Source organism: Phyllobates terribilis, unplaced genomic scaffold (genome assembly GCF_046119375.1).
Source record: "Phyllobates terribilis strain yellow unplaced genomic scaffold, ASM4611937v1 Scaffold_7__3_contigs__length_470593459, whole genome shotgun sequence".
NCBI lineage: Eukaryota > Metazoa > Chordata > Amphibia > Anura > Dendrobatidae > Phyllobates > Phyllobates terribilis.
In genome coordinates this window covers 407169848-407192448 of record NW_027362767.1, presented here as the reverse complement: position 1 = coordinate 407192448, position 22601 = coordinate 407169848, and the positions used below count along the sequence as shown (strand labels likewise).

The following is a 22601-nucleotide window of genomic DNA, read 5'->3' as shown; positions in this document are numbered from 1 at the left end:
AGATCCACCATTCACAATAGGTGATGTCACAGCTCACCTCCTCCTCCTGTACAATGACTGATAACACATCTATATACAGTAGATAGCACAGGATCCACCATTCACAATAGGTGATGTCACAGCTCACCTCCTCCTCCTGCACAATGACTGATAACACCTCTATATACAGTAGATAACACAGGATCCACCATTCACAATAGGTGATGTCACAGCTCACCTCCTCCTCCTGTACAATGACTGATAACACCTCTATATACAGTAGATAACACAGGATCCACCATTCACAATAGGTGATGTCACAGCTCACCTCCTCCTCCTGTACAATGACTGATAACACCTCTATATACAGTAGATTACACAGGATCCACCATTCACAATAAGTGATGTCACAGCTCACCTCCTCCTCCTGTACAATGACTGATAACATTTCTATATACAGTAGATAGCAGAGGATCCAGCATTCACAATAAGTGATGTCACAGCTCACCTCCTCCTCCTCCTGTACAATGACTGATAACTCCTCTATATACAGCAGATAACACAGGATCCACCATTCACAATAGGTGATGTCACAGCTCTCCTCCTCCTCCTGTACAATGACTGATAACACCTCTATATACAGTAGATAACAGGATCTACCATTCACAATAGGTGATGTCACAGCTCACCTCCTCCTCCTGTACAATAACTGCTAACACATCTATATACAGTAGATAACACAGGATCCACCATTCACAATAGGTGATGTCACAGCTCACCTCCTCCACCTTGTACAGTGACTGATAACACCTCTATATACAGTAGATAATACAGGATCCACCATACACAATAGGTGATATCACAGCTCACCTCGTCCTCCTTTACAATGACTGATAACACCTCTATATACAGTAGATAATACAGGATCTACCATTCACTATAGGTGATGTCACAGCTCACCTCCTCCTCCTCCTGCACAATGACTGATAACACCTCTATATACATTAGATAACACAGGATCCATCATTCACAATAGGTGATGTCACAGCTCACCTCCTCCTCCTGTACTATGACTGATAACACCTCTATATACAGTAGATAACACAGGATCCACCATTCAGTATATGTGGTGGTACAGCTCACTTCCTCCTCCACCTTGTACAATGACTGATAACACCTCTATATACAGTAGATAATACAGGATCCACCATACGCAATAGGTGATGTCACAGCTCACCTCCTCCTCCTTTACAATGACTGATAACACCTCTATATACAGTAGATAATACAGGATCTACCATTCACTATAGGTGATGTCACAGCTCATCTCCTCCTCCTGTACAATGACTGATAACACCTCTATATACAGTAGATAACACAGGATCCAACATTCACAATAAGTGATGTCACAGCTCACCTTCTCCCCCTCCTGTACAATGACTGATAACACCTCTATATACAGTAGATAACACAGGATCCACCATTCACAATAGGTGATGTCACAGCTCACCTCCTCCCCCTCCTGTACAATGACTGATAACACCTCTATATACAGTAGATAACGCAGGATCCACCATTCACGAAAGGTGGTGTCACAGCTCACCTCCTCCCCTCTTGTACAATTTGTAGGGCAGGTAGGATCCAGTTAATTAAAACGGCCTCTGGCTGATGGGTGTAGGAGTGCTCAGGTCGGGAGCTGGATCATACCTGCCCAGAAGGTGTCATATTAGGTTAGGTTCCCAACAATAAGGTCGCCTTCTCGTTGGTTGTTGGGCTCTTATGAATTGGTCAGTTTATGTGCTCAGAACCTTCATTTTTTGTAGCAATATTGCAGTTCTATTTTTCTATATTTCTTATTTTCATATTATAGTATTAATGTATTTTCTGTGGCGGTAATGCAGTTCCAATTTTCTAAATGTTTTTGTTTTTAACATTTCAGAGCGCAGATATTTTTTCTTAGCTTTATTGACTCTATTTGATATGTCATGTGAGCAGGTCAGCCAATCACAGCCTGCCGTGGTGACATCACCATGATTCATGTCATGTGAGCAGACCAACCAATCACAGCCTGCTGTGGTGACATCACCATGGTTCATGTCATGTGAACAGGTCAGCCAATCACAGCCTGCTGTGGTGACATCACCATGGTTCATGTCATGTGAACAGGTCAGCCAATCACAGCCTGCTGTGGTGACATCACCATGGTTCATGTCATGTGAACAGGTCAGCCAATCACAGCTTGCTGTGGTGACGTCACCATGGTTCATGTCATGTGATCTGACCAGCCAATCATGGGGCTTTATAGTGATGTCACTCTATTTGATATGTCATGTGAGCAGGTCAGCCAATCACAGCCTGCTGCAGTGTGCTCAGGAAGAGTTACAGAAACAGCGCCCCTCCTGTCAATAGTCTGTGTCTGGTATTGCAGCTCAATGCTGTTAACTCATATGTTGCAGTACCAGACACAACCCAAGGACAGGGGTGGCGCTGTTTGTAGAAGAAAGCGGCCATGTTTATAACAGGAGTATGTATTGTCAGCCATTCTCTGCACGCGGTTTTCACCGTATCCTTTCCGGAGATGCCCGAGTTGTCTCCAGGAGACCGGGCGATGACATATAACATTTTTATGGACAGACAGACACATTTTACATTGGTTATGATCGTCTTGTAAAGATTCCTGTGTGTGAATCAGCCACCATGAGAAGGGCGGAGATGTGAGCGATGAGCCGCGCCGGCAGCATCATAAAAGGAAGAAGATCAAAGACAATTATTACATTAAAATAATTCCTGAGGTTTTTGTCACGGAACAGGTTTGTGACATAACCCGGTCATCTGATGGTAACCACATCCTCCACGGTGCCTCCGAGATCCGCAGACCCAGGGTGGAAAGCCAGGAGCAAAATCTGCTCACCCCTACTGGGCCATGTGCACACAGCGCTTTGTGAGGAGTTCAAAAACCCATGAGTTTTACAAGCAGAAACCACTTCTGAAAACTCTCCTTTTTTTGGAAGAAGTTTTCTTTTCCTGAAAAGTTTTGGAAGAGTTTTTTTTTTCCCTTGAATGGTTCTTTGTAGCCTTTTGTTTGGACAGTAACATTTAGGTTTTATTTTTCCACCGTTTTTCAAAACCTTTTCAGGAAAAAAAAAAAGCTAGAAAAACCTCCTGATATGAACAGCAAAGTGGATTTCCCAAAGCAGTGAATTAAAAAAGTTTTACAAGAATTTTTGAATTTCTTGGAGAGAATCCATTACAAAAAAAAAAAAAAACATCCTAAAAAACTTGGTTCACATTTATTTTATTTTTTTTGGAGCAGAAACTGAGCAAAAATTCTCCAACTCCTCCTCAAAAATTCAAAACTTCTCAAAAATGTTGGATTTCTCCAGCTCAGTTACCACTGTAAAAACTCATCAAAAAGACTCAGTGTGCACATACACTAAAGGATTGTTTACGATGAGTCTTCTTGCGGAGTTTTCGTAGCAGAAACTCTCCAAGAATTCATGTATCTTCAAAAACTCAGCAAAAGCCTTTGACGGGTGTGCACATAGCCCAAGGGTGTGTTCACACCCACCAAAGGTTTTCTTTTGCCTGAAAAGGTTTTGAAAAATGCCTGGTGGAATAAAAATAAGTGCATTTCACTTCTTGGAAGCGGTTCCTTATGGAATCTGCACCAAAGTAAGCGCTGTCTAATAAAAATCCTGCAAAGAATGTTTCAGGGGGGAAAAAAAACTCTTCCAAAGTTCTTCAGGATAAGAAAAACTCTTCCAAAGTTCTTCAGGAAAAGAAAAACTCTTCCAAAGTTCTTCAGGAAAAGAAAAACTCTTCCAAACTTCTTCAGGAAAAGAAAAACTCTTCCAAAGTTCTTCAGGAAAAGAAAAACTCTTCCAAAGTTCTTCAGGAAAAGAAAAACTCTTCCAAAGTTCTTCAGGAAAAGAAAAACTCTTTGAAAAAACTCCCCAAGAAAGGAGCATTTCCTGAAGTGGTTTCTTCTGGAAAAACTCCTCATCGGTGGGTCCGGCCGCCACAGTAAATAGTCCCAGGCACATTTCAGTCTGGAGGATACTTGCCATGAAAAATATTGTCCTTTTTTTTTTTTTTGCAGATGTCAATCTGAACTCCGCCTAAGAAAATAGACTGTGCAGGATGATGGGAACTTCAGTGCATAGTCCACGTGTCTCCAGAAGGTGCTCCCCTCCTTCCAGGTGTTCCTGATTCCAGGAACACGTTGCCGCTCGCTCACGCCCTCTGTATTATTTTTATCACTACACACACAGTTTAGTCATAATAATAATAATTACGACACCACGAGACGCCGAGCGCAGAGCTGGTTCATTACTGAGCAGGATTGTCAGCAGCTCAAATGTGTCCTCCGCTCCATGGCTGATGGTAAGTTCTTCCGATTCACCTCCGCAGATCTCACAGGCGTGGGGATGATGATCATGTATAGGTGTGGGGGTCATATACAGATGTTGCAGAGTTGAGTTTGTCAGTGCACAGAGTGGGGATTGTTACTTGGGTATGGGGCCCGGAAGGTACAAGTGATGCAAATGCATCCACCCCAACTGTCCCGGATCCAGCAGGACTGTCCCGGATCCAGCAGGACTGCCCCAAATTTGGGGAAGATACAATTGAACATAACGGTGGAGCAGGAAACCATCAGATCCATCCTCTGCCATTCAGTCTGAGTAGAGATTGTAGGCCTTGGAAGGACCTTCAGGTCATGTGATTGGCAACAGAGAAGAGCTCTGCAGAAAGCAGGACACACAGGCAAGTGGTGTGTGTACTCTGTGGGGACATCATACTGTGTGTGTGGGGGCATCATACTGTGTGTGGTGTGGTCTATGTAGACATCATAGTGTGTGTGGGGTCTGTGAGGGTATCAAACTGTGTGTGGGGGTCTGAGAAGGCATTATACTGTGTGAGGGGTGATCTGTGGAGGCATCATATTGTATGAATAGGGAGTCTGGACGCATTATACTGTATATAGAGGGGGTCTGTGGAGGCATCATATTGTGTGTGGGGTGGTCTGTGGGGGCATCATACTGTGTGTGGGGTGGTCTGTGGGGGCATCATACTGTATGTGGGGTGGTCTGTGGGGGCATCATACTGTATGAGTAGGGAGTCTGTGGAGGCATCATACTGTATATAGAGGGGGTCTGTGGGGACATCATACTGTGTGTAGGGGGTCTGTGGGGACATCATACTGTATGTGTAGGGGGTCTGTGGAGGCATCATACTGTATATAGAGGGGGTCTGTGGAGGCATCATACTGTGTGTGGGGGGGTCTGTGGGGGCATCATACTGTATGTGTAGGGGGTCTGTGGGGGCATCATACTGTATGTGTAGGGGGTCTGTGGAGGCATCATACTGTATATAGAGGGGGTCTGTGGAGGCATCATACTGTGTGTGGGGTGGTCTGTGGGGGCATCATACTGTATGTGTAGGGGGTCTGTGGAGGCATCATACTGTATATAGAGGGGGCCTGTGGAGGCATCATACTGTGTGTGGGGTGGTCTGTGGAGGCATCATACTGTATGTGTAGGGGGTCTGTGGAGGCATCATACTGTATATAGAGGGGGTCTGTGGAGGCATCATACTGTGTGTGGGGTGGTCTGTGGGGGCATCATACTGTATGTGTCGGGGGCCTGTGGAGGCATCATACTGTATATAGAGGGGGCCTGTGGAGGCATCATACTGTATATAGAGGGGGCCTGTGGAGGCATCATACTGTATGTGTAGGGGGTCTGTGGAGGCATCATACTGTATATAGAGGGGGCCTGTGGAGGCATCATACTGTGTGTGGGGTGGTCTGTGGGGGCATCATACTGTATGTGTAGGGGGTCTGTGGGGGCATCATACTGTATGAATAGGGAGTCTGTGGAGGCATCATACTGTATATAGAGGGGGTCTGTGGAGGCATCATACTGTATATAGAGGGGGTCTGTGGAGGCATCATACTGTTTGTGGGGTGGTCTGTGGGGGCATCATACTGTATGTGTAGAGGGTCTGTGGGGGAATCATACTGTATGTGTATGTGGGGATTTAGGGGGCATCATACTCTATGGGCCTAATATTTATGAGTGAGTCGAAATTAAATTCATTACGAATTTCCTGAAAAATTCAGATTTGCCAGAATCCAAAATTTTCAAGATTGGATTTGCAAAAATTCCTGGAAAGGGATTGTAAAATAAAAATAATTCTACCCAACTGTCCTAGGCGCGTCCCTCCCCTGTCCTGCCACTACAGCTCCTCGCCCCGGTACTCGTCTCTTTGGCTTGGTCCTTGGTCTTAGGCCTCGTGACATTGATGTGACCACGTGAAGCCAATTCTGCACCAGAAGATCTGGACCGAGGACCAAACCAAAGAGTGAAGAGGATACAGATCCAAAGCGAGTGGAGGACCGGGAAGGGAACTGTGGCGGCAGGACAGGTGAGAGGTTGTTCCAAATCAAATCTATTGGATGATGACAAATTTTGCAAGAATGGCTCATCTGTGGTACCTGACCTCCTGGGAGACCTGCTGAATCCCCGAAAGAGTAGCCGTGGTTCGTTAGTGGTGCCATTACGGTAAAAGGAACTGGCATTAGTCCTATTGTGCAAGCACCCCCGTCTCGCTGCCATGTGGACCCCCAAATGGCATCATGACTAAGGGGCAAAATAAGGCGAGACCTAGTTATCCAATTCTTCTTGATATGAAGGGGTAAGTGTCGGAACTGGAGTTGTGGGGGATACACAAGTATTACTTCTTATTTTATACCAGTCTGAGCTCTTTTCTTAATATATTTTTTATTGGTTGGACAATTCCTTTATTTTCATCCTAAATTGCAAATGTCAATTTTTCACTGAAAATTAGCAACTTTTTATTTTTTCACTTTTAGTCATTTTTTAAAAGTTGGCCGGGTTAATACAGGGGCCGGGGGGGGGGCGCCATTGGTCAAACGGATTTATTAAAATGCACAAATTGGCACAAATGACAGCACTATAATGTACGCCTGCTCATAGCATGTGTAACATTTGGGTAGAATTGCCCCAGATGTGCCAAAGTGTGCGCCATTAATAAAACACACTTCTTCATCTGCGTATTTAACCACTTGTAAAAAAAAAAATAATTCACCTGTTACCTTTGTAAAGTGCACTTTTTGTGGCATTTTACAATAGAGAAGACCATGGGGAAAATGGGAGAAAAAATGCTGTACCTGGAGCATACCGACTGAAAAATAAGTCTCTAACTCAAACAAGTAGTAAAAAGAAAATAGTAAAAATTGCCACAAAACAAAATGAGATGGATATATATATACCGTTTATAGTGAGTTTTATATTTCACTATGGATCTTTCACCTGGTTTCACAATACAGACTGTGTACAATATTAAATGGATCTCTTAGACCTGATGAGGCTGGAGTACTCACTTTGAATATCCATGTCAGAAGAACTGTATAAACCTTTTTGAAGGTGTAGACTGAATTTCTGACCAGCTCTCCTGATTGACAGCTCCTCAGTGTCCCTCCTCCCTGCTGTTGCTGAATCCTCACCCATCTAGACTGATTGACATGCCCAGGCGTTGTAGGGAGGTCATACAGGCACGTGGAGGCCACACACAATACCGAGCCTCATTTTGACTTGTTTTAAGGACATTACATCAAAGTTGGATCAGCCTGTAGTGTGTTTTTCCACTTTAATTTTGGGGGTGACTCCAAATCCAGGCCTCCATTGGTTAATAAATGTGATTTCCATTGATGATTTTTGTGATTTTGTTGTCAGCACATTCAACTTTGTACAGAATAAAGTATTCAATGAGAATATTTCATTCATTCAGATCTAGGATGGGTTATTTCAGTGTTCCCTTTATTTTGCGTTGCGCTTTGTGAAATCTAGTGACAGATCCACCTTAAAGAGGATTTCTACATTTGTCCAACTTGTCTGGTGCGACAGCTCGGTCCATGACGGGGATACACCTATCTTATACCGTTATGGCGTATCACTAGGGCGTGTGACCGTTGTCTGATCGGTGGGGTGCAGACCCCCGGGGACACTTACGGGTCCTGGTAATGTATCTAATGTACAATCTGCTTGCTCGCAGGTCGTACTTAGGATGAAGATTTGGCTGGGAAATAACCTTGACTGGTAACAGAGCGTCGTGCCAAAATGTCTCCTCCAGCCGCCATCCAAGATGGAGAGAGGGACGGAGAAGACGCCGGCTTCTACACCTGCATCGAGATCCATTTTAGGTGCCCCACCATCCCCGATCTCATGGCCGCCACTAGTCTTCCCTACTACTGGGGCGCTCTGAACAAGAACCAGGCAGATACTTTGTTACTGGGCCGCCCCGACGGGACATTTCTCCTCCGTAACTCGTCCCAGGACGGTTGCGCATTTGCAGTCAGCTTCCGCCGTCGAGGACGTACACGTCACGCCCGTGTCCAGTACAGGGGTCAACATTTCAGCTTCCACTGGGGCAGTTTTCATTCTCCCTCTATCCGCCACCTACTGGAGCATTATGACGACCCCAGATCCTGCACATTTTTCGAGCCGCTCTTGTCCATGCCTTTAAATCGCACTAACCCCATAAGCCTCCAAGACCTCTGCCGGGCGTCCATCAACGCTCTGATTCCGCACGAGCGAATCGGACGACTCCCCATACCGAGGGCTATGAAGGATTACCTGTGGGAGTACCACTACACCGAGACATTTCCAGCCACCGAAGAAGAACGCTGGTGACATCGATCTAGGCAATGAATGGGGATTATACGAGGTGTAAGAACCTTAGTGGCGTCAATGCAAAACATCACGGTCAGATCTCCATCTATACTGGGTGCTCTCCCGAGGCCGGATCAACATGGCCGAATTCTACCATCTGAGCATGGACAACAATTTATTGACCGGCTGGGGTTCTCCTGAGCCGAACTCAATAGCTTCATATAAGGACAGAGTCAGACGGCAGAAGAAATCGGAGCAATATCGAAACGCAAATAACGGACTGGCCGGCGGCTTTACCCACCCGATTATGAGAGCTGCATAGAAATACATGAAGCGATTACGTTTGGGTAGGTAGAGCCGCCGGCCAGTCCAATCTCCAATTTATTTGGTGGTCTGACTCTGCCCGGGGGCTCTCCCCACCAGAGCGTGACAGCAGTATAGAAATACATCAAGGTGTCACACTCGGGTAGGTAGAGCCGCCGGCCAGTCCAATCTCTGTGATTTATACAGCAGTCTGAAACTGCCGATTTTGGACCGTAAGACTCGGATGTTTGGATCCAACCAAAACCAGGGTTCTGCATTCCAGCTGTTACACTACAACTCTCAGCATACTTTGACAACCATAAGGTATCAGATCCTGGAGACCATTGCCATTTCCCCACCAGTCCCAGTGCTTTGAAGATCTGCCCCTCCCCCCTACAGCCTTAATTGTACGATACTGTCCGTATCTTGTTCTATGTGACTCTTTACAGGCGCTCGGCCTCTTTGTGTTCAAGGGATGTTCCACTTTTATGTAACTGAATCTTAAAAGTTTTTTTTATACTCTGCTAGCTGTCAGTGAATGGAAACATTCCTGGTTGAAAAAAAAACAAACCCCATGAACTGGTTCGGGGTAGCGGGTTTTGGTGCAGTGTATTCATTCTCTCCTGAGTCTCCCCTGGGGATGAGCAGTTTCTGTTCACTGACAGCAAGCACAAACTATAGAAATGGTTAAAAATAAAAAGTTTTTGTTTATGCATAAAAAGGAATACAAAAAAAGAAAAAAAGTAATGTATGTGAAATATGTGATGAAGGATGAGCAGGTCGTCAGACCCCGGCGGTGTCACCGCGCTGAGCTCTAGTAAACACGGGTGACACAACACACACTAATAAAGGTTTGTGTTACTGAGAAATGTTGTTCCGCCGGTTATGAAAGCAACGTGAGCACTGACAGCCCTGGTTATTAGGCTGATGTTCCTGGTCTTATATAACAGGGGAGGGCCCGGCGGCTCCCTGAACAATCACCTGTGTGCTCCCCGGCACACGCGTGTCTGAGCAGGGCCGGTACATGATGTCACTGCGCTGGCTCGCCGCCCGTGTGTTGCACTCGTTATGTAACATCCTTCCACATGATCACAGCCTGTTCTCCTCGGGTACATGGACACCTGGATAAACAGAACAAAAACCCCACAGGCTGATCCGGCTACAAATCACATACGGATGGGAAGCTGCAGCGGGGCTAAAAAGTTTCCGCATCACATGAATCCCTATACTAAGAACTGGAAGGCAGCAACAACAATCGTCTAACATTGGAGGACCCAAAATACCCTGGACAGTCTGTAGATGTCAATGGTGTAATACCTCATTTGGCCTGCGGGAATGCTGCAGCACAGATGAACATTCATCGGCTTATTGTTGGGTGGTGGTTTCTTTTTTTTTTATTTTTACAAAAACGGGGGGTTTTGGATTAAGGTATGGGCACAGAAAAGTCTGTACAGTAACAAATCAAGCCATCGGCTAGGTCATAGGTCAGTTTAATAGAATAGGGGTAATCTGAACTAATCAGTGAGTTATTCCACCATACTCACACACTAAGTATTGTGCCCTCTCCAGGGGCTTTTCTGACCTCCCTTTCTACATCCATCGACATTAATATGGAGTTTCCCCACTCTGCAGATATAATGGCTCCCACTATTCTGGGAAGGTTTTCTACAAGATTTTGGAATTTTCATCCATCTGACGCAGAGAGAAGTGCGATCCATCACTGCACAGAACACGTCTCCTCCTGAGTCCAGTGGTGGCAGCTTTACACCACTCCATCCGACGCTCGGCATTGTGCTTGGTGATGTACGGCTGCATGCAGCTGCTTAGCCACGAAGCTCCTGGTGGGGGAACAGTGTTTGTGCGGATGTTATACCGGGGGGGGTCTGGACTCTGCAGTTATGGGGGCAGTAGAGCGGTGGTGACTTTTCTGCCCTCAGCACTTGCCCCCCGTAATGTTATGGGGTCTCCCAGATCCGTGAATTGCAAATTTGCTCCATTATTTCACACAACCTATTGGAGTACGTTCACATGTTACAGAAACCTGAGAGACCCCTTCCATCGGGGGGTGCAACAGCAGCTCGTGCAGAGATTTTTGCAAGGATGAATGAGACACTGCTATGGGATCTCAGGGCACAGAGAGATTTATCAGCAGAGACAAATGGCATATAGGGTCAGCCATAGGACTGCACTGACCTACACAATGGGTATGGTGGACGGACGCCACACAATCCATCCACACTGTGGCCACGCTCAGACCTGTATCTAATGCCTGACAGGAGGCTCAAATGCTTTATAGACTAAGGCTAATGCCCCACCTGCTTTAAAAATATATGTAAAATAAAAAAAATAAGTCTTTAAACCTATATAAAGAAAATATCAGTGTTTGAACAACCCCCCTCTTCTCAAGTCACAAAAGAAAATACAAAAACAGATCTGTGTCTGTAAAATACCAATCTACAAAAATATAAAACTTACAAGTTATATGGCAAAAAAAAAAAAAAAAGTTTAAAAAGTCAGAATTTCCACTTTTTTTTTTTTTTTTGCGGGAGGTGCGGTGACAAAAGTCAATACAAAGTGATCAAAACATCATATATACCCTAAAAACTACAGCTCGGCCGGCTGGTGACAAGCGCTCACACAGACCCACGAGAAGAAAAATAAAAGATAAAAAAAGCTGCGTCTCTGAAAATGTAGAAAAAAAAACAAAAAAAAAAAAACACATTTAAAAAGAACCCCTGTCCCCACCTCCAAAAAAAAACACACGTTTGGTATGGATATAAAATACTGATCTGGAGATCAAGTTGCCAGGTCATTTTTATTGCACCAAAAAAAAAAAAAAAAAAAAAAAAAAGCCATAAAAAAAAAATATCCCAAAAAATAATGGCGGATTTGAATTTTTGTTTTTACCATTGCACTCCAGTTTTTTCCCCATTTTTTTCTAAAAAAGTATCCCAATTTTTCCAGTACATTGTATGGTAAAGTGAATGGTTTCATTAAAAAAAAGGAAAACTCGTCCAGCAAAAAAACCCAAAACCCCATCTTACGGCCATGTTGACAGCAAACTAAATAAATGAATTAAAAAAAAAAAAAAGGTTTTGCTCTTGGGAGGAACAAAAAACAAAATAGCTCTGACTGGAAGGGGTTAAACCACAATGCTCCCTCTAGTGGTGACTTCTGAAAGTTTTTTCTTTTTAATAATTTTACTAGAGAAAAACCAAAAAAAAAAACCCACAATGGTAGTGAGCGGGACACAGACGCAGCAGCAGGCGCCGCCCTATATATTTTTTTAGATTTTCTTTTAATAATTTGTACTCATGGTTACCAGCCATAGTCATAACAAAAGTTATCCATAATAAAATGTATCTAAAATAACAATTTTGTTTCTATCAGAAAAGGAGCCGTGTTTTTCTATGTTAGAAATAAATAGTTAGCGCTATTCGGAAAATACTTTGGAGAAGGTGGCCACGGGCGATGCCCGGCTCTTGACCTCCACGCTCCGCGTGTGGCACAGGGGGGCAGCTTACGAGTCCACCGCTACGAGAGGAGGGAGGCGATGGGGAGCGGATGAAGATGGTCGCTTGCGAGGGATTACGGGTATATAGGTGCGGGCTGCGGACCCCAGAAGGTAACAGAAGGTTGTGTGGTTACAAGGTGGCAGCACCACGCCATACCGTGCTGCCAGCTGTACCCCCATCTGTAACAGTCCCCCCTCCTGTGATTGCACACAGCAGCCTCCGATAGGCGCCAGTCCTTGTAGTGGGAACGCCCGTTCGGGCTCCATAGCTTAGTGTGCTCGCCCGGCAGAGGCTCCTTCCCTGGAGCTCCTGGCTCCACAACTCATCGGCAAACCCCTTTGCCCGTCTTGGCGGAGTGATGCTCCTTCCTGCTCACCACATTCGGGCTTCCTTGCCACCGTGACCCTTCCAAGTGAATGGCGGGTGTAAGTGTGCACCCCAGAAAAGATTCTTTGTTAAGCCCCCCACCCTCTCCCACCCCCCACGTCATGGTAATCGGGTATAGACAGAAAAAAAAGCTCCTTCCTCAACATGAACGCTTTGCCGTGCCGCGTGGACTTGGATATTAAACCAAAAAGTTAAAAAAAAAGTTATGATAGCTGAAACGATTATTAGAACGCAGTGGGTGGATGATGTAGTGATGGCCTCGGGCAGGATCGGGGGAAAAGATCGCTCGCTTCCCTGGCCGAGGACATGGGGAAGGTAAAGGATCTGCAGCTCCTCCTGGAGAAGGGTCGGACTGACGTCATGTCAGATTGTCGATGTCTTGTCTGTGCCCTCTGCCGGAAAAGAAAAGCAGGGAGAAAACGGGTTAGAAAGCTCAACACATCGCCGACACATCCGAGAGCGCCCACTACGCCCCAAAAGGAAACACATGTGCACCCCCCGGCCATCACAGGGGTCCCTGCCACATTCCCGTGCTCCCCCATCCGCCCTCCGGCCATCACAGGGGTCCCTGCCACATTCCCGTGCTCCCCCATCCGCCCTCCGGCCATCACAGGGGTCCCTGCCACATTCCCGTGCTCCCCCTCGACCATCACAGGGGTCCCTGCCACATTCCCATGCTCCCCCATCCGCCCCCCGGCCATCATAGGGGTCCCTGCCACATTCCCGCGCTCCCCCTCGACCATCAGGGGTTCCTGCCACATTCCAGTGCTCCCCCATCCGCCCTCCGGCCATCACAGGGGTCCCTGCCACATTCCCGTGCTCCCCCTCGACCATCACAGGGGTCCCTGCCACATTCCCATGCTCCCCCATCCGCCCCCCGGCCATCACAAGGGTCCCTGCCACATTCCCGTGCTCCCCCTCGACCATCACAGGGGTCCCTGCCACATTCCCATGCTCCCCCATCCGCCCTCCGGCCATCACAAGGGTCCCTGCCACATTCCCGTGCTCCCCCTCGACCATCACAGGGGTCCCTGCCACATTCCCATGCTCCCCCATCCGCCCCCCGGCCATCACAAGGGTCCCTGCCACATTCCCGTGCTCCTCCTCGACCATCACAGGGGTCCCTGCCACATTCCCACCACTGCTCTCCAACCGGTTCAATCCTCTCATTACATTTTTTCCTTGCCTTCTACCCGGAGCCATAATTTTATTGTTTCTCCGCTCACATAGCCATACAAGGTTTTTTTTTGCGGGATGCGTTATAATTTTGAATGATGGAAAAGTGGTGGAAAATTAAGAATATAAAAAAATCCAAGTGGGGTGAAATACGACCCCACAATTCAGTTTTTTTTTTTTGTGTGTTCATTATGGGGAAAAAAAAAAAATACTACTACCCGGTAACCAGATTCTCCAAATGAGTGGAGTTACTGCCATAGCAAACTTATATAGGTTTTTATTTCATTTTAGTGATCAAACTTCTTCAAAACTTTTTGGGGTTAATTTTATATTTTCATGGATCAAACTTTCACGGATATGAAAATACCAAATAGTAGTATTATTATTATTTTTTTTTAACTAGAATAAAGGTGAGGAGGGAGTCAAACTTTTATATTTTCCTTTATACTTTATTTTTTTTAAGTTCCTTCAAGGATTGTTTGTTCTATCGACTGCCATACCACAGTGGTGAAAAGGATGGTCTTCTATACGGGAGTAGCAAGATAATGGCTGGCCAGGGGGATAGCATCAGGAATGTGCCACGTAAATGCCGCGGTCAGAGAATGTCAGCAGCATTAAAGGGGTTAAACAGCAGCAATCAGAGCCAGCTGCAGTTGCTGCTGTTAGGAGGCGGATGCCGGCCGTATTACACAGCTGGCACTAGCAGGGTGGAGCGGACTGCAACATGTGATGTACATGTACGTCACGTTTTGAAGGGGTTAATACTACATCCGCCGCTGTAGTTTGGCTGGACAGTCAGGGGTTGGAGAAACTCTACACTATGGAAGAGCTGATATATATATATATATATATATATATATATATATATATATATATATATATATATATATATATATATATATATATATATATATATAAAGCTGGGGGTAGATGGACCCGCCACAGTAATATCACATCCCGGAGGTGGCCTTACCCTCCAGCGCGTGCTCCGTCATACTCAGGCACAAAGACTCCAGTCGGGGATTAATCTCCAGATCCGCCCCAGGAACCTGGCAATCTGAGGACAGACGAGAGTTATCACTACAGGATACACGGCTTCATGTCTATTCATTTTCTACTTATTATCCCAACATGGATCATCATCACCTATCCGCAGGTAGCGCTTGCTGGGAACCCCCACCCCCTCACACCTGAGACCCTCGTGGATTATGAGAACTGGGGTCCCAATCACACATTCATCACATTACCAGTATATCCGCTGACCTGATCAGATATTAAAGCCCTTTTCACCTTTGTAAAAAGGCGGCCAATAAAAGGGTTGTCCACTACTGGGCCAGACCTTCTTAAAGGGATTTGTTTTCTCAACATGGTTAATTATTAAAATTGCAAAGTGCTTGTAAGATCAAGAAACTCGGCAATTTACTTACTAACAATCCTCAAGATAGAAGGGATGTTTAACACTATAGTTTACGGCTCGTTGCCTCGGTTACCGGCCACCTTTACAATCTATCAATGGTGAATGATCTAGATCTAGACCACACATGTCAAACTCTGGCCCACGGGCCACATCTGGCCCTCAGAGCGATTATATTTGGCCCGCAAAGTCTGGGCTATGCGGGGCCCATTATACTGCATGGAGGGCTATGCGGGGCCCATTGTACTGCATGGAGGGCTATGCGGGGCCCATTGTACTGCATGGAGGGCTATGCGGGGCCCATTGTACTGCATGGAGGGCTATGCGGGGCCCATTGTACTGCATGGAGGGCTATGCGGGGCCCATTGTACTGCATGGAGGGCTATGCGGGGCCCATTGTACTGCATGGAGGGCTATGCGGGGCCCATTGTACTGCATGGAGGGCTATGCGGGGCCCATTGTACTGCATGGAGGGCTATGCGGGGCCCATTGTACTGCATGGAGGGCTATGCGGGGCCCATTGTACTGCATGGAGGGCTATGCGGGGCCCATTGTACTGCATGGAGGGCTATGCGGGGCCCATTGTACTGCATGGAGGGCTATGCGGGGCCCATTGTACTGCATGGAGGGCTATGCGGGGCCCATTGTACTGCATGGAGGGCTATGCGGGGCCCATTGTACTGCATGGAGGGCTATGCGGGGCCCATTGTACTGCATGGAGGGCTATGCGGGGCCCATTGTACTGCATGGAGGGCTATGCGGGGCCCATTGTACTGCATGGAGGGCTATGCGGGGCCCATTGTACTGCATGGAGGGCTATGCGGGGCCCATTGTACTGCATGGAGGGCTATGCGGGGCCCATTGTACTGCATGGAGGGCTATGCGGGGCCCATTGTACTGCATGGAGGGCTATGCGGGGCCCATTGTACTGCATGGAGGGCTATGCGGGGCCCATTGTACTGCATGGAGGGCTATGCGGGGCCCATTGTACTGCATGGAGGGCTATGCGGGGCCCATTATACTGCATGGAGGGCTATGCGGGGCCCATTATACTGTATGGAGGACTATGCGGGGCTCATTATACTGTATGGAGGACTATGCGGGGCTCATTATACTGTATGGAGGACTATGTGGGCCCATTATTCTCTATGGAGGACTATGTTGGGCCCATTATTCTCTATGGAGGACTATGTGGGGCCCATTATACGGCATTTTCTATTCTAATATCTATTAATTAAAATGTACCTTGTTTGAGGGACAAACAAAGTCTGTCTCCTTATGAGAAGTTTCATCATTACATTTGATAAGGAAACACTTCCTCAATTGTACACATTTTTTTTAATAAATATCAAGGTTGGCTGGTGACTTTGTCCAAGTTTTTAATTTTGGCCCTCTGTGTATTTCCATTCCTCCGAAGTCGGGGCTGTGAGTGCCGGGAGGCCCGACATCAGAGTTACAGCGCCGGGCCAGGAAGGAAGCATGGCACTTTTATTTTGTTTTCCCCGGAATTTTTTTTTTTTTTTTTTTAAGAAAAGGGATTCATCCGTTTCAATAACTTACCTGGGGGAAACTTGAGGATGCTCTGAGGAGACGTGTGCACGGGCAGCGAGTGCGTGCGCTGCACGGAGCTGTGACTCTGGCACGGCATACTGTTACTTCCTCCGGGATTGGCGAACCACAGATTCTACAAGAACACAGTAGATGCATGTACTGCCTTACAGAAAGACCCCACTCTCCATGATGCCTACTGATCGCTGCCCCTCACCTGTCGTCCCTGGCTCGCAGTGGTCTGGCTGGTAAGCGAATGTCGTGGAGAGACACCGCCAATTGACCCGGGACTCATCACGCCAATGCGGGAAGGTGGTACAGCCCTTGGCGGCATCGGAAACGGGCGCTGCCCTCTTCGTGCCAAGGATGGCCCCACAGAACCAGCTATGGGGAGGGAGTTTGAAGCAAAAGCCCAGCTGTAAAGACAAGAATGGAACAATTAGAGAATGCATATGGATTACTGTGGTGCCGCACAGCACGGGGTCCTATTCTGTCCTGCAGGGGTGAGCGGAGGTTTGCCACAGGGACACTGGACGCAGGTTATCCTGATATAAGGCCCCAGAGTATAGGTTTTTGCCATATAAATATGGGAGAGTTAACGTGGTGTCAATGCGGCCTACTCCCCTCCACTAATCTGTGCTGCCACCTAGTGTTCAAGCGTTACTCTACATGTCTAGCAATGCACAATGCTTTTAAACAGCACACGGCACATTGGAGACTCTAAAATAGTCTAAGGATATGTTCACACGTTGTTTTTTTGCTGCGTTTTTTCCCCGCAGGCAAATCCTGCTCTCTTGGCAGTAAAGAAGCTACTTACAAAAAAGCAGATTTTGCTGTGTTTTTGTCAGATACATTTGTCTCTTGTGCATGCTGATAAAGTTTAGTGCATAAAAAAATAGAATTAGAAACCGAATTACCGGTAAGTCTAAGACCCTCCACGACAGCACCAACAGGAGGTTGTCTCCCCATCCTAATTAGGGACAGGAAACAAGAGGTTAAATAGCCCTCCCCTTCCCTCTAACCTCAGTGTTTTTCCAAGGACCACACACTATGAATGCTTGAAATATTTATTAACACCAAGGAATTTAAATGAACAGAGTTTTTATAGGGGGGCAAATTACCCGTGCTGTCGTGGAGGGTCTTAGAAACCGAATTACCGGTAAGTCTAATTCTATTTTCTCTAATCCCCTCCACCACAGCACCAACAGAAGCAATACCAAAGAAAATCGTTAGGGAGGGACTATAGCCTGCAGAACTTTTCGGCCAAAGGCTAAATCTTTTACAGACATCAAATCTAATCTGTAATGCTTGGTAAAGGTATGGACCGAGGACCAGGTGGCAGCTTTGAAGATCTGCTCGATGGAAGCGCTGGCCCTTTCAGCCCATGAGGCAGACATGGCTCTGGGGGAATGAGCTTTTAGCGACACAGGAGGAGGCAGGTCTTGACTTTTACAAGCCTCTGTGATTGCTTTTTTAATCCAGTTAGCTGGAGAACTCTTGGAGGCTTTCTTCCCTTTGTTTGGTCCCTAGTATTAGACAAAAAGATTCTGATCCTTCCTCCAAGGCTCCGTCTGTTGTAGATCGTAAAGGATGATTCTTCTGACATCTAGAGAGTGGAATTCTGATTCTCTGTTGTCTCTGGGATTTTGACAAAACGATGGGAGAATTATCTCCTGGGACATGTGAAAATGGGATGATACCTTTGGAAGGAAAGAAGGGTATAGACGAAAGATTCTGTCATCCATGATTCTCAGATAAGGTTCCCTGATGGAAAGGGCCTGGATCTCGCCAACTCTTCTTGCCGCTGTGATGGCTAATAGAGCAGCCTTCCAAGATAATTTGTCCATCTGAGTTTGGGTCATAGGTTCAAAGGGAGGGATAGTTAGACCTTTTAGAACTATAATTTAGGTCCTAGGTAGGAACCACGATAGGCCTTCTCAGGCATATTCTAGAGGCTGCTGTTATAAACCTCTTTATCCACCGGTGGTCAGCCAGGTTTTGGTCAAAGAATGAACTTAGAGCAGAAATCTGGACTTTCTAGGTGCTGGGTTTTAGACCTTTAGATAGACCGTCCTGTAAAAAAACAGTATTCTGGCAATATCAGGATGAAAGGGCTCAATAGGAGTAGAACCATACTGCGTAGAGAAGGTCTTCCGTATTTTTAAATAGGTGGCATTAGTGACCGGTTTCCTGCAGGGTGTCTATTACAACATCCGAGAGCCCTTTTGCTTTCAGGATTAAGGCCTCAGAAGCCAGGCATAAGCTGTGGTGAGCCTGATGAAATATCGGACCTGATGGAGTAGATTGTGATCCGGAGGCAGGATAAGAGGGCCTTCTGGGTTTAGAAGGTTCAGAGCCCCAAACCAACTTCTCTTTGGCCATAGAGGGGCCATCAGAATGGTTTTGACCTTGTCCACTCTGATTTTTTGCAAGGTCCTCGGCCGTAATGGAATTGGTGGGAATGCGTAGGCCAACCTGAAGCTCCATGGGTGAGAAAATGCATCTACCTTTGTATGATTCTCCCTGGGGTCTATGGAGAAATATCGATTCACCTTTGTATTCTGTCGTTTTGTAAACAGGTCTAAGTCTGGTAGTCCCCATTTCCTGGTTATCAGCTGAAACATCCTTGAACTGAGGCTCCATTCTCCCGGATTTATTTGCGTCCTGCTTAGGAAGTTTGCCTGAATATTGTCGGCGCCTTTTAGATAAAGGGCTGATAGAGACAGGAGATGATGCTCTGCCCAGAGAAAAATTCTTGCTGAGACTTCTCGAAGGCTTTTGAACCTTGTACTGCCCTGATGACGAAGATGGGCCACTGTTGTCATGTTGTCTGAATAAATCAAGACATGTGTTCCCTGGAGAATAGGACCTGCTGCCTTCAGGGCCTCTACTGCTTTTAGTTCTTTGAAATTCGAGGATTGGCCATCCATCTCTTTGGGCCAGATGCCCTGGAAGGTCTTCTGGGATATGACTGCTCCCCAACCTCTTTAGCTGGCGTCCGTTGTTAGATAAGAGATCAGGTGCTGAATCCAAGCAATCCCTTAGGTCAAATTTCCTGGGTTGAGCCTCCAGTTGAGAGATACCTTCACATGCCGGGGAAGAGATATTTTTGAGTTGAGCATCTCTGGAGATTTGTCCCAGCGAGAAAGGATAAAGTTGTGACAGATTCTTGTATGAGCCTGGGCCCAGGGCACCCCCTGGATACATGCCGTCATCGACCCCAGGACCAACATGGCAAACCTTATGGATACAGTCTTTTGGCTCTTTAGTATCTGGATCCTTGATCTCACATTTAACCGTCTGGACGCTGGCAGTAAGGACCTCTGGTTTTGAGAATCCAAGAGAATTCCTAAGAAGACCTTTTGAGTTGATGGGGTAAAGGTCTGACTTCTCTCAATTTACGATCCAGCCCAAGGATCCCAGGATCTGTAGGACTGATTGAAGTTGGTCTCTGAGAACGGAAGAAGGAGCCGTGATGAGGAAATCGTCCAGATAAGGGACGATGCAGATATTTTCTTCCCTGATAAATGCAACTACTTCCGCCATGATTTTTGTAAAGGTCCGGGGAGCTGAGGAGATGCCGAAGGGAAGGACCCTGAACTGAAACTAGCATACTGTCCAATTCAGAGAGACAGCAAATCTCAGATAACGCTGGTAATCTGGGTGGATGGGCACATGGTAATATGCGTCTTTTAGGTCTATGGTAGTCATGACAAAGTTTTTTCCGATCAGAGGAACCGTGGATTTTACAGACTCCATTTTGAATCTTTGATAAAGAATATATTGATTCAGCAGCTTTAGGTTGATAATAACCCGGTGGGTACCGATTGTTTTTTTTTTTTTTGCCAGGAATAATCTTGAGTAATGTCCCTTGCCCTGCTCTGCTTCTGGCACGGGAGTAATTACTGCTGAATATAGCATTTCCTGAAGCTCTGATGTTAGAACTTTCTGGAGTTTTGCTGACGGGAGAGATGTTATTTCCAGTCTCTGAGGAGGAAAGGAGGAAAATTTTATTTTTATTCCTGACCTGGCCCAGTCTAGGATCTTGCGGTTTGATGTTATCTTCCCCCATAGCCTGAAGAATCCTGAGATTCTGCCTCCCACTTGTCTGGCGTCATTGCCTGTCAGAACGTTGGGACTGAAAAATGTTTTTACCTCTACCCCCTTTGGCATAGCTCCAGCGACCCGATTTACCCTTTCCTCTGTATGAGGGATTATGTGTTTGAGGGGGACGAAATGGCATCTTTTTTGGGTGTTTTTGGTTCTGGAAGAGATTTCTTTTTATCGGACACTTTTTCCAATAAATTGTCCAGCGTTGGACCAAAGACATACTCCCCTTTGAAAGGTATGGAGCATTACTTGGATTTAGAAAGGATGTCACCACTCCACATCTTTAACCATCATAGAGCCCTTCTTGTGGAATTGGAGAGAACCGAAGTTCTTGCTGCAATCAGGACAGATTCAGTGGAGGCGTCCGCCAGGAATCCCGCTGCCTTCTGTAAGAGGGGTAGAGAGGCCAGAAGATCTTCTCTGGAAGTACCGCTCTGGATATAATCTTCTAACTGATGTAACCAGTGGAACAGGATTCTTGTGACACAGGTGGAGGCAACGTTTGTTCTTAGGGCAGCAGCTGATGTCTCCCAAGACTTTCTCAGTAAACTGTCCATCTTACGATCAAGTGGATCCTTAAGCTGAGAGGAGTCTTCAAAGGGTAGGGTAGTCTTTTTCACTACCCTGGCCACCTGAATGTCGACTTTAGGAATCTCTGTCCAGCATTTAGAGAGGTTTTCATCTAAGGGAAAGGGATCCTTTAGGTCAGATGGGATGCTCAGTCTTCTTTCTGGAAATTCCCATTCAACCAAAATTAAAATTCTGGAGGTTGTCATGAATGGGGAACACCATTCTCTTCCTTGATCTCAATCCCCCAAACATCTCGTCTTGGACCGTACGTGGCGTTTTTTCTTCTTCCACACCCATTGCGTTTCTGACGGAAAGTAAAAGTTCTTCCATGTCAACAGAGAAGAAGAATTTCCGATCCTCCTGATCAGTACTGATGTCTGGAGTGCCCTCGCCTTCTTCTAACCATTCCTCCTGGGCTGAATTTTCTGCCTCAGAGTCTGAGGAAATTTCTGGGGGCGTACTACCTCTTTTTTGATACTGAGGGACCCCCCGAAAAAGATTGTGAGAAGGTGGCTAAGGACGACTGGATCTCCTGGCGCACCATTCCCCTGACTTCATCCATTAGTAATGGCTGTTCCTCACAGACAATCTTCTCCATACACGGCTGACATAGGGCGTTTTTGTGGGTGGGTGGGTGGGAGTTTCTTTTTGCAAATGGCACATCTGCAACTTGCGGGTTTTTCTTTTGATTTCGGTGCAGGACCCTTGTCACCCTAAAATAATAAGGGGAAGACATAAGCACGGATCCTGCACCGAGACGGAATTACCCTTACCAGGCATACTCACTGGGCCAGGGTTTGCGCTGGGCTCTGCAGATGCAGCTTTAGGGGCAGACTTCAGTCCTACCTTATGGTGTCTTCCATCAGGGTCCTTTAATACAGGAACCGAGATCCAGCGCTGTCCTCA

At 46.4% G+C, this 22601-nt stretch overlaps 1 protein-coding gene and 1 long non-coding RNA gene across 3 annotated transcripts in view; one reads left to right on the top strand and one right to left on the bottom strand.

Moving 5' to 3' along the window:
- The first annotated feature begins 4147 nt into the window (after nt 1-4147).
- Nucleotides 4148-9545, top strand: LOC141155069 (uncharacterized). The gene is made up of 2 exons (XR_012247510.1): nt 4148-4362; nt 8056-9545. It is a non-coding gene; the product is annotated as an uncharacterized lncRNA (long non-coding RNA).
- Nucleotides 9546-12254: 2709 nt separating this feature from the next.
- The window catches only part of SAMD4B (sterile alpha motif domain containing 4B), a 39130-nt gene continuing 28783 nt past the window's right edge, over nt 12255-22601 (bottom strand). For both annotated transcript variants that reach the window (XM_073641698.1, XM_073641699.1), the window contains exons 10-13: nt 17233-17431; nt 17028-17151; nt 15027-15110; nt 12255-13269 (exon numbers count right to left, since the gene is read on the bottom strand). In XM_073641698.1, coding sequence (XP_073497799.1) covers nt 13241-13269; nt 15027-15110; nt 17028-17151; nt 17233-17431 — 436 coding nt within the window. In that variant the 3' untranslated portion in view covers nt 12255-13240. The remainder of the gene's footprint in view (nt 13270-15026; nt 15111-17027; nt 17152-17232; nt 17432-22601) is intronic.